A 13,038-nucleotide genomic window follows, 5' to 3' on the forward strand; every position below is an offset into this window, starting at 1 on the left:
CTGTCCCAGGTAGCACAAACTGTTCTCACAAAAAAGCCAGTGATTTCATCTGCTAGTCTAACTAGCATTGCCCCTGTCAAAGCAGGACAATTGGAGAGTATGGAATAATGAATAATATACATTCGCCCCTCCACATTTGCTAGGGTCAGGGGCATAGGACCCACCAAAAACCACAAATAACAAAAACACTATGTTTTTTTTAACCAGAGAGAACATCTCTCTAGGAATCTCTAGGACCTCCAGTGCAACCCTGTTGTCAAAATCTGCCAGACATTGATCACAGAATTGTGCTGGAGTTGATACAAATTCCTAGTGGAATGTTCTCTCTAGGAATCTCTACGTCCTTCAGTGTGACTTTTGGTTAAAGTTGACCATAGAGTTGCTCTGGAGGACCTAGATATTCCTAGAGAGAACATATGAATAAAATATGTGAATAATCAAAGCCGCAAAAGTCAAAGCTGCACAATGTGGAGGGATGAGTGTAGTAATATGTATAAATCTAGAAATTTTAGTCAAGAAATTGACCCAAAAAACCTGGATCGGTTTATTCACAGTTCAATGTAAGTACAGCATTCCTGCGCTATACGTGGGCTTGCCTTACGCAGATTTGAGCTTATGTGTAAGGCAAGCCGCAGCGGACAAAATGGTGTCTAAATTTGTGCCCCCTGTGAGCCCCTGTGTACAACTATTTCTTTCTTTCCTGGAAACTTGCTAGGGACTGGTACCAGTCCAGGACCTACCACTCTCAATAGCACTGTCTTATGCAGTATTATCAGTTTCTGAGCTGGCCCAACCCATCTAGACTGGCCACCAGGAACTCTAATATTGTATAAGTTGCTGGTGGGGGGGGGGACTAGAGTTCCCAGAACTCCACAGCTAACATGACCATCTTAGCTAGGGAGCTCTGGGTACGGCAGTCCAAAAAAGTAACTTTTCTAAGCTCTGGGCCTTCCTGAAATAGGACAAATAAGACTCCCTGCTTTCTGACGACCTCATAGCAATAACTGCCCAGGCACAACTCCTGGCTGCACTCTGGCAGCTGCTTATGACTCAGTTCTGTCTCTCACTGAGATTTAGTATTATTGGGAAGAGTTTCTTCACACACACACACGGTCATTATAAACACTGACACAAATGCTATGTAACTTTTGGCTGTACAGTGAATCAACGTACCTGATTGCTGTACATTTCTGTATCTGGATTTGCCCTGAGATTTAGATCTCTTTTGTTGTGTGTATCTTACATTTGGTATACAACACTCCAGCTGTACTAATATAATGTAATGCATGTGCCCTCAAGCCACCTGTTGACTTACGGTGACCTATGGATTTCATAAGATTTTCTTCAGCAAGGAGTGCTCATAAGAGGTGATGTTTCCATTACCATCCTCTGAATACAGCTTACAACACTTGATGTTCTCTGGTGGTCTCTCTCCCAACTACTAACCAGACCTGACCCTGTGTAGCTTACAGTATATACTCATGTATAGGTCTAAAAATTTTAGTCAAAAAAATTGACCCAAAAAAGCTGAGTCGACTTATCCGAGTAAGTACTGTACTTTAATTTTTATTTTAAAAAGGAATCATCCCCTGGTGATAAGCAAGAATGTAATCTGTCCTGGAAGCACTGACCCCACTCTATTCACTCATCCATCCAGCCTTTAGTACGAGCACAAAAATACTTGTTAGAATTTTGTATTTTTTTGGCATTGTTTTCCTTTGTTTCATCCGCTAGATCCTTTGTTAAATGCCTCGACTTTTCCACAGGTCATGTCAAAATCCATAATTTTGGCCCCCAAGCCTGCCCCCCATTTATACTTGAAGTCAACTTATAGTCAAGTATATATGGTAGCTGCCAAGATTAGACAAAATCTGAAGTCTTCGGGGTATTTGGGCATCCAGCTGTACTCCTCTCACAAAAATATTCTATACATTAATTTTCATTAAAACAGTTCATACACAAACATCACTGTGAAAAAGCAGAGTTAACAGAAAGTCATGTATATAACACAGGTAGTTAATTATTTGGGACAAAGCTTTATATATCCAATATTTACCTATCCAAAGATTACAGGAAGAGTATTGATTAAAGTAGTCACATTCCCAGTTTGACTGTAAAGAACACAGCAATGACATAAAACATTTCCATTCCTTGTTTTAAAATATATTTGTATGCTAGAATTAGGACAAGGAAAGGAAGCCAAAATATTTTTCATGGCCTTAAAATATCATATAAGCGACAGTCCACAGAATGACACAGGTTCAAATCACCACACAGCCAAGAAATGCACTGGGTGACATTCAGCTAAGCATCAGTGCATCCATTGTTGTGAAAATAAAAGGAGTGCCTGTGTATCCACTAAGTTTTGTGAACAAGCTCTTTGAAAGAAATAGAATAACTAGAAACACAACTGGATAGTGTCTGAAGCAACAGAATAAAAACAAAGAGAAAAGAATGGATTTTTTTTCACAAAATTAAGAAGTTGTGGGATCACTTTCATAGGATGCCCAGAAGGCACAGCTAAAGAAAATGTAGAATGCAACTGTAAGATAAAGAGGAGTCATTTTGGTACTTCAGGTTCAAACTGGCTCTTAATATGACCAGACTCCCCCCTCTTCGCCTCTCCAAGTTATTCCTAGAAATATCCTTGCATGACAGGTGAAATGCCTAGCACAGTTACTGCTACTTGCGACTATTATTCTGCTTTCCAGCAGTGGCAAGAAGCTTTTGAAAAAGAGGAAGGCAGCTCTCATGATGAAAAACAAACAACTTTATTCACAGAGAAATTATCCATATCAGCTCTAGGGTTGAGTTCATACAAGCCATTTTCCAAGGGACTGTTATCCCGAGGTCATAATAGTGTGATGAAACCAATGTGCACCCATGTGAAAGTCATCCATTGAAAAGTAAGATTTTATTTTATGTGTGGGTGTGCCATACATCAGGTATATTTTGGAGTAGCCATAGGAAAGTGATAGGAACTTGTGTTTTATTAATTGTTGAATGAAATCTTGTTGTAACATTCCCCAGTAAAAAAATAATAATGATATAAACCTCTACTTAGTGACTAAGCTATAGACTTAGCTTTGAAGATAATTGCATAGATCTTATCTGATGGGGAATACATTTGGGGTAAACAGCAGAAAGTACTGAAATAAGAGTACAGGTATCATTAATTTAATATTTGTCTGAGGAGGAGAGTGATAAAAGTTTGTCATGTCCTAGAAATAAAGTGTTGTGAACTATCTAAATTCTTCCTTCATATATTATAGTAATCTATAAATTCTGTAAAAACAGACCTAACTTAAACAATTGATGATATGACCAATAAAGTTAGAAAATTGTGTTTCTGGGAGATCATTTAAATAGCAGCCTAATAGTTTTTGTCTAATTTCTTTTTTCATATGAACAGGAGGACATTCTAGGAAAAGCTTTGAAGAGATTGCTGGGGAAAGGGCTACCAACCTACCTACCTACCAACCAACCAACCAACCCAGTGATATGGCTCACTAGAGGGTAAAGGTAAAGGTACTTCAATATTTATTCATTTATTTCATTTGTATGCCAGTTTTCCCAGGGAAAGAGACCCAAAGCAGCTTATACATAAAATTAGTTTAAAACTTTGCAATAAAAATTTAAAAACAATTGAAATAATCTTGCTAAAGCACTGTAAAATATAATATTCCCACTGCTAGAGATGGGTTGATAAATCAAATAGAGATGTCTGTAAAAGGGATTAGCCTTGTTAACAAAATTAGGGTGAAACACATCACCCTCTTGAGCATTGGTGTCACTTCGGGGGTACGGGGAGTGTTCATTGCACTGAATGACACCTTAAGTGAGGTGGCACCAATACTCAGTACTCAGCAGAGGAGAAAAACTCTCATGCTCACTGCTGGTTACTGAGAGCAAGGAAAGCCTTTTTCTTCCTGCGGAATCTCGGTGGATAGGGTGTGTGTGCATGGGATGGCACTCAGGGGGCGTAGAGACACTTTCTTCCTTCCCAGTCAGGGAAAAGAGCAAGGAGGGCTCTCTCCATCCCCTGAGCCTGGCTGGAAGGTATGGGTGTGTGCGCTGATGTGGTTTAGGGGGAGGAGAGGCACTTCCTTCCTTCCTAGTCAGGACAGAGAGCAAGGAAGGCTCCCTGAATCCCCTGAGCCTGGCTGTAATGTGGGGGTGTGCTTGTTTGTGTGTGCGTGGCTGAGTGGGGTGGAGAGAGACCCTCCTTCCCTCCCAGTGAGAGCAGAGAGCAAATTCTCTCACCCACCCAGCCTGTTTGGAAGGTATGGGTGTGTTTGTGTGTATTTGTGTTTGTCTGGTGTGTGTGTATGTAGCACACACCAACAACAAATGGTGTGGTATGGGAGGAGGTCAATGAGGGGGTGACACCATGAATTACTGCATTGGGTGACACCAAGCCCAGTGATGTCACTGCTCTTGAGTAGGCTGCCATGCCAGAAAAAACTGGGCAAGACAATAGGAGCACTATCTTCCTCTATCATTTTTATTAGTCAGTGAGAACAATGTTTTTGGTCATATCCCTTGGCTGTGTAGACCTAAGATATAGACATGACATAATACTTGCTTTTCACAGCAAATGAAAAGAAAAAACATAGGTAGTTATATTCAAACTGTTCTTACCATCTGAAAGCTTCTGGTAGAGTGAAATTCACACTGCATCATATCAAAAAATATAGGGATGGTTGCTTTTCTAAGTTCTGTTTCAGGGATTAGCGTCATTTCCAACATTGGTCCCACCATCTCAGGAATGAACTTGATTTTATGCTGACCTGTAGGAACAAAAAAAGGGCATCTGAATTTTGGAAAATTGGGCTTAATTGGTGACAAGATAGAGCAGATTTCAGATTATGAAGGTCTCAGGGAAAAAGCCATGTACTGATAAACAGGAGAGCAGATACAGCAGAGGCCCACAAGCTGTGGCTCACAGGCTGCATGCTGCCTTTAGCAGCAAACTGTATGGTTCTGTCCATTTTTTGTTAGAGACCAGAGATTAATTTAAAGAGATGTAAAATTTAAATATCCTTCCTTTAAACATGGTTTTTAATTTTTAAATATCTTGCTCTTTAAGTACCTTCTGCATGCCTTAAAATGTTGCCTAGTGGCTTACTTACTTCTGAGTAATTATTATTTTTAAACATTTCTATTGAAAACATCTTGAAACAAAACATCAATAATGACAGCTATAAATAAGTAATTGATTAACACATAAATATCACAAATGTACTTTTAAGATTCTGCTGAAGTCTAGTCAGTTACGAGTGTCATTAAAAGTTCTAACAGAATATGTTGTTTTGTTATCAGCAAGTCCTTCCAAAATTTCTGTAATGGGATTGTCCAAAATGCATCCTTGTTGTTCAAATAGTCAATAAACTGAGACCATTTTCCCAACAAACTTGTCCTTTCTGGTTTCTCTTTTGATACACGTTATGGTCATGGTCAATTTCTCATACAGTGTCAAGTTCCTAGGAACCATATTTCAACATTCAAATCATGTGCATAAGTCCAATTTTGGGTGATTTGTTTACACATGACAAAAAAGGTTTTAAATTAAGTATTTTTTATGTAGCAATGGCTCAAGAATAAGAACCCACTGGGTGACCCCTTGAGTATGTCACACTCTCTCAGCGTCACAAAATGCAATGGCAAACAGTCTTTAATGTTTTTGTGCCTGACTTGCTTTTCACAGCAAATGCAAAGAAAAAACATAGGTAGTTCATACTCTGTGCAACCCTTCACCAAAAATTATAGTTTTCACGATTAAAATAAATGTGTTCGAGATTCTTAATTCTTTGCCAACATAATAACTAACTGCATAGCAATGCATAGACAGGGAGAATTTAATTTAATATTTATACTGTACTTAATTATGAAAAATAGCAAGGAAAAGAAGATCCACGCAGTGCCCTCATTATGAGATGTACTCAGGCTAATTACAATGATGTAAGTATATATGTAAGATTATAACACAGAACAATGATAGACGTGCTTTAATAAGGCAATGTTTTTGCAAAACATTAAGTAAAGTCCACCGTTAGATTTGTAATGTCATGGTTAATAATAGTCCCCTTTATGATGATCTGTTTTTTGGTTTTAAACAGACTCTTTAACAGTCAAAGCATATTCACTGATATTCTATATAGTAAAACAACCTTGCTTTTAAAAAAACATGGCGATATTATGAAGATTAATTTCTATTTTACTGTTGTTATCAGTTGGGTTTCCCCCTCTTCCCCCACAATGCCTGGAAAACTGTCAGAGTCGATAGATCAGAAAACGATTTACAGCAACACAACTTTATTTGCCAACGAAACAATCAGTAGCATGAAGTTCTGGTTCTGCCACAAGGTTTCCAGTTTAGGGATGGAATTTCAAAAGCAAAAGCAAAATGAATGTGTTTGAACTAAATGTGAGAAACAAGCATGTTGCCATAACAACACATTTTAAACCTTTGATTAGTTTTTTTTTTAAAAAAAAATCTTTATAGAAGATGCCCTTGGACCAATGCTACCTCAGAAACAGATGTCCCAATACATTTCACTCAAGGGAAAAGACACCCACACTGTTGTCCCCTTTACTGAACTGAAGGGAAGAAGCAAAGGGAGTTGTGTAAGCAAAATGGATCTCTTGTGACCACAAGGGACTGCTATAGAAACAAGGGAGAAATGTCTTTGTAATGAGAAATGCAAGGGACATTATCACAGCTTGACAATAACCACTAACACCACAAGTAAAAGTGTTTAGGTTCTTCAGAATTCACTATTCTCTTTGTGCATCCTTCTAATCTCTCTCAATATGAGAAGCCTTTATGGGCATCAGAAGAAATAAAGGAAAATACAGCAGTAAAACACCTCGGTTCTTTTCTTCTTTTCTGAACATTGTGTCCTACTTAATCCTTTCCTCACAGGTCTAATTGGCAGAAATTTAAATCAATGAAGGAAAAGATGGCTTTCTATGAATGTATTGCAAGAGAAACTGTGTACCAGGAGGAGAGAAAAGAAGAAGCAATTAGAAAAGATTAAAATATGTACAATCACACTGTAAATCACTCCTCCTTCCCCTTGCTGCCTGAAGGCCATTTAGCTTATCAGTTCAGCTGCAGCATTTGAAGACAGCTTCACCCAGAATTTACTTTATTCTGCCGCACTGGATTGTGGAAAAAAATGAATAAAAAAAAAAGCTTAGAAGAACTGCAGAGTCAGCGAACTCCCAGTTTTAGATGATAAACATACAGCACCACAAATCAGCTATGCAGCAAATTTGATATCTAAGATATTCATCAGATTCCTAATCCTGCTAAGGAATCACAAGGTTTACTCCTCTTTCTCTTCTTTTCATCCTAATTTTTTTTTTTAAAAAAGCTATCTGAGATTTAATCTCACTGTCCTTGGGTGGGGTGTGGAGTGTCCCCCCAACCAAAATTGACCAATATAAGATAGGTCAACTACGGCTACATTTACATGGCAGAATTAATGCAGTTTGACACCGCTTTAACTGCCTAGGCTCCATGGTGTGGAGTTCTGGGGTTTGTAGTTCTGTAAGATACCTAGCCTCCAGTCAGAGAGCTCTAGTGTCACAAAAAGCTAAAAATCCCATAGCACTGAGCCATAGCAGTTAAAATGGTGTCAAATTGCATTAATTCTGCCATGTGGCAGCAGTCTGCTTCTTCCAGAATGCATTCATGAGAGATCAAATCATTCAGGGAGGCACAGAACTCAAGAACAGAGAAGCACAAGCAAGAGTTTCCTCAGATGTACTCATTTTAAGGATATGGTTCAGCGTTAGAGTAAGAGCAGTTATGGGTGACCTTGGAGTTAAAGCATGTCTTGCTTGTGTTCTGTAGTCATTACTTGTACAAGCATTTAACAATGAATTTCTGAAGTTGAAGTAGTTGTTGCTGCAGCTGTAGATGAAGTGAGTAATACAGTTACTTCAATACAGTAATCTGTAACAGTAATATGGATAATAACACTGGCCAAAATACAACAGGGGGTCCTAAATGGAATGATTCCCAGGACGGAAGTAATTTTTCCTCCCATCTACAACTCCTCATGCCCAGCCTCCCCCAAAGTCCTGTAATCTTGCTTCATACGGCTGGACACCAGAGCATGTCACAGAGAGCTATGGGGTCTGGGGGTGAGAAGAAAAGTTACTTCACACATTCCAGCATGAGGTTGGTTCTCTTTTTGTGCTTCCTATTCATCTCCTATGACTTTCAAGATTCAAATATCATACCGTGGATACCAGTCACGTGGCTGCAGCAACTATCCTGCCAGATAATATGAGAAATGGTCTGATGGAAAGGAGAGAAGGTGACCTTTCAATTCCACAGGGGCCAATTGATATAGTGAAGTGACCAAGCTGCCAAATTGCTTTGAGAATGATCCCTTGGGTGTGAATAACAGGTTGGACTGCTGGTGTGAGAGATTTCACACACCCTGAATTTGTAAGAAATAAAGTCATAAAACAATGTTCTATGGTGAATAGGTGGGTGAGGCTTACTTGATTCTGATCCAGAAACTGTGATTATGCTTTTGAATTTGCATTAGTTTGTCTCATCAGCTGCTCAAGGTTGCTTTCTGTTTCAGAGGATACTGTTGGAGAAGGTGATCCACTAGCATTCACTGCATGGCCCCAAGCCACAATACTACTCTTTGAAATTTCTTATATCCTTCCTTGAGGTAGGGCTACCATATGTATGCCTTTTCTTGTATGTATTCTCTTTTTCAGAAATAAAATTTATATCTAGGTGGATTTTTAAAATGTTTGGGTTTTCTTATACATTCTGGAGTGGAGCTCTGAGGAGAAGGAAGGGAGACACGTCTAGTTAAAGCAGGGTGCAAAGGTCTGCCGAAAATAGCCGGTATCCACATGCACAGGCCTTATATGGTCTCATCTGAAGTCTTGTAAGATTTTTGATCTCATATGACTTCCCCTAGGACAAGGACGTAGCCAGGATTTTGGGAAGGGGGGGTCAAGACTAAGTGCCACCATTTTGAGAGGCTAAGAGCCCCCCCCCCAAGACACAAAAAGAGGGTCGAGCGTTTACCCGCGACACCTCGATGGCACCACTTTAACTTCCGTTATGGCTTCGTGCTATGGAATCTTGGGATCTGTAGTTTTGAGGACCTGTTCAGTCAGGTGCCACAACAAACTACAAATCCCAGCATTTCACAACATGGAGCCAAGGGCAGTTAAAGTGGCCAGTTGGATTATTTTTTCAGTGCAGATGCAAACTGAGTCCTTCCTCTGAAGGTGTTTACATCAGATAAATTCAGCTCGATAAAGCAAAGTGCAGCTGCTCAAGCAATGAGCGGCAGCCACTCTGTTCATGCTCAGAGACACTCTGCTCATGCTTTGAGACACTGTATTCCAACATATGAGCTGAGTTACGAACCCAGGCTGCATCCACACATTTCATTCCCACTTCCAAGAGGGATTTTTAATTTTGATACACACACACACACACACACACACACACACACACCCCTTTTAATTCCAAGACCTACCTACCTACCTATCTATCTATCTACCATAATTTTTAATTCCAAGCCTTTCTTTTTATATTAAACAAACCCCTTTAAGAGAATCCTATTTTGGGAGAAAGGCAGGGTATAAAATCAATCAATAAAAAATTATAGTGCAATAGTCCATCAGTGCATGGCTTACATTATAAGACTTTATACCTTTATACAATTAAAAACTATTAAAATCACAGTAGGCTCAGAGTGCTACAGAATCATGGAATCATAGAGTTGGAAGAGACCCCAAGAATGGCCATCCAGTCCAACCCCATTCTGCCATGCAGGAACTCCCAGTCAAAGCATCCTCAACAAATTATGTAATGGAGGTGTCCATCTGCATTGTAGAAAGATATGATTAATGCTATGGAAAATCACCACCTTGAGTCCGTATATTGGGAGAAAAGCGGGATATAAGAAAATAACAACAACAACAACAATATCTGGATATTGTAGTTTTGTGAGACATTTAGCCTTCTTTGTCAGAGAGCTCTGGTGGCACAAAACATACTACAAATTGCAGGATTTTCCATAGCATTAAAGCAGTGTTGAACTGGATTATTTCTGCAATGTGCAGCCTTATTAAACTGCAGTTCCCATCAGTCTGTGGTGCTGCTGGATGATGGGGCCTGCAGTCTAGCATTGCCTGGAGCAGGGCCATAGGACTCCACAGCCACGATTCATCATCTTAGATTGATTCCATATATTAATTAATCATAAAAACATAGAGTTAGAAGAGACCCCACGAAGGGCCATCCAGTCCAACCCCATTCTGCCATGCAGGAACTCTCCATCAAAGCATCCCCATTGACATGCTGAAAAAGGGCCAGCTAACTATAGTTTATTCTATTTGTCTTTTAAAAAAGAGAAAAAAAAAGGCTGGAAGGAAGCCTCTTGCCTTTCTGCATCACAGACCCACCTCTTTTTTGTTGTTGCAAAAATCCAGAAATGACTGTTTTTGAAAACCTGAGTCCATTCTCAGGAGAAATATCCAGAGTAGAGCCTGAGTCTCCTTTCTCTGGACTTCCAAAACCCCAAACTGACCCTGAGAGCATCTGGTCTGACCCCCAACTCAAGGAAACTTGGAAATCCTGAAGGTTTAGATCAATGACTGAATTATTGAATTATACAAGGCATAGTGGTCTCAGGGTTTTGCTGAAGCTCAGTGTACAGAAGCACAACATTATTTTAAAAATATAATGCATTAAATTACCTTCAGTCTATGTCTATGAGATGCATATGAAACATACATGGATCCCATCTCGAAGTATAATATCCCATTAGACATAATACTGTATATAAATATAGCAAAATCTGAAAAACTCCAAAATCCAAAATACATCTAATCCTCAGCATTTTGGGTAAGGGATTATTATTATTATTGTACTATATTGCACATGGATATAACAGCTAAAAGTTAGAAGTCACCTTTTCTTTCTTTTCTTCAGTTCTCCCTGAGGGAGGAAGGGGGGGGAGGAGGAGGAGGAGTGGAAGCTGGACTCTGAAAGAAACGAAAGCGAGTCATAGGGACTCCCTCTCCCTCTCTCTCTCTCTGTCTGTCTCTCTCCCCCTCCCTCTCTTCCTCCTCCCTCCCCCCTCCATTAAAGCCACGGAGAGGGAAAAGAAGAACTTTTGTTTTGTCTTTCCTCTGTTCCCTCGCAGTGGTTTTAATGGAGGGGAGGGGGGAGGAAGGAGATTGAATGCCCCCAGGGCCTGATGGGGGGGGGTCCGGCCCCCCCCCCCCCCCCCCCCCCCGGCTACGTCCTTGCCTAGGATCTGGCAGAAGTTTTGGTCAGATCTTTCCCCTGAAATCTTGCAATAACTGTCATCATGAGATTTCAGGGGATAAGGACTCCGAGTAGCTCCTCAACATTCAGGGAAGTCCCAGTACCAGCCCCAAAGAGAGCTTTGCACAACCATCACTCCTCTGGAGCACCAGAGTGAGATGTTAAAGTGGAGTGCAAGTTACCGAGTGACTCACTGGTTTCCATCTGAAGTGGCTGTTGGAAGAGGAAGAAAGAGAAGGTGTAGCCAAACCTAAACGTAGCTTTTGCTGAGAGCCTTGACTTATCTCAGGGATTTTGCTTCCTAATTCCCCCCTCCCTTATATTTTCTGGTTGCCTTGTCTGGACTATGTTGGAGTCTCTGTGCTTTAGGCCTTGTTAGGCACTTCAACAAAGTATATTGCTAGTCCAATACAACTATGGGCATACTACTTGCAAAAAAATCTGTACCCATCTCTTAGGCAATAAGCAGTTGTTGAAAAGAGTAAGATCTACAGAAAAGTGTGCTTGGGCTAGTCAGAAAGAAGAGGAAGAACACTGCACTTGCAATTACCATGAATAAATTGTTTCTGTTTGCAGAGATACAGAAATTTAATATAACAACGTGTTTCCTAGGCCTGGAACAGATGGACAGGAAAAAGAGGCTTGGTCCTGCTTTTTCCCAAAGCGGGTCAAAAGCCTACTGCCTGCACAGCCCACTCTTAAGACAGGCCAAATGTGCATGGCCCAACCACACGGCATAGTGTCAAGAAACACAGCTGGATTTTTGTTGTTGCCTCCCCACCAAAAATGCACACCATCACACAAACACACCACAGGCTACCCCCAAGTACCTGCCACATTCGCATAGATGCCATCTCATTGGATGGCCACCCCTTTGAGCAGCCACACAGTTTCACATGCGATGCTTCACCCATACAGGGCATCAAAGCATCGGCATGTAATACATTGCCATAGCACAATTATGGAGACCATCGTTCACCCTGTTGAATTGTCTGGTTTGTGTATGTTGTAATTAAACCCATGTGAGTTAGGTCACTTTCATTTATTTGCTTTACCGTACCCTCACACTCTCCTAGGGGCATTTATATGCAACTCACTTAGGGATGTTTATATGCAAGCATAAAGTTAAGCATCTTCTGCACTAAGCCAAACTATCCTGGGTTCTGTTTGCTCTGGGTTTTTTTTGCCCCGGAGTGCAGCTTTGGTTCAGTTTCAGCATGCTTTGGAGGCGTGTTTACTCCACCTTTAAAGGGGTTAGAAACTGCTTTATTTTGCCCATATGTTCCACCCCTTAGTATATAAGTTGTGAATTTGAGCACACTTCATTTTATAGCTAGTTAGGTATTGAAAAAGCAACTGTATTTTCAACTGAAAATTCAACTGTAAGCAGATCAAGTGTTGGTATTACAGTGCTAAATGTTGGTAAATAATCAATTTGAATTGTTGTTATTTAAATACAATGAAAGTTAGACATATTTCAAGTAGCAGTAATTACAGCTTGTATAGTAGAAGTATTTAAAATGAGAGTTGCCATAGTGATTGAGATGGTTTGAAGTAATCAAGGTCTTCCCTTTATGCTTTTCAAAATATGGTAACCCTACTCAAGGAGCAGCCCTCGATGGGGCTTAATTTTGGAAGACAGGCTAGGGATTATCTCCTTCTTCCTCAAGCTATATATACTGTATACTGTCAGATATGTTTCTTGTTATCTC

The 13,038-nt window shown here is 40.1% G+C and overlaps 1 protein-coding gene across 4 annotated transcripts in view; it reads right to left on the minus strand.

The window, feature by feature from the left end:
* Nucleotides 1-13,038, minus strand: part of DOCK1 (dedicator of cytokinesis 1) — a 511,572-nt gene that overhangs the window by 102,745 nt on the left and 395,789 nt on the right. For all 4 annotated transcript variants that reach the window (XM_042460991.1, XM_042460990.1, XM_042460988.1 and 1 more), the window contains one exon: nt 4,642-4,790. In XM_042460991.1, coding sequence (XP_042316925.1) covers nt 4,642-4,790 — 149 coding nt within the window. The remainder of the gene's footprint in view (nt 1-4,641; nt 4,791-13,038) is intronic.

The sequence above is a fragment of the Sceloporus undulatus genome, chromosome 3 (genome assembly GCF_019175285.1).
Source record: "Sceloporus undulatus isolate JIND9_A2432 ecotype Alabama chromosome 3, SceUnd_v1.1, whole genome shotgun sequence".
NCBI lineage: Eukaryota > Metazoa > Chordata > Lepidosauria > Squamata > Phrynosomatidae > Sceloporus > Sceloporus undulatus.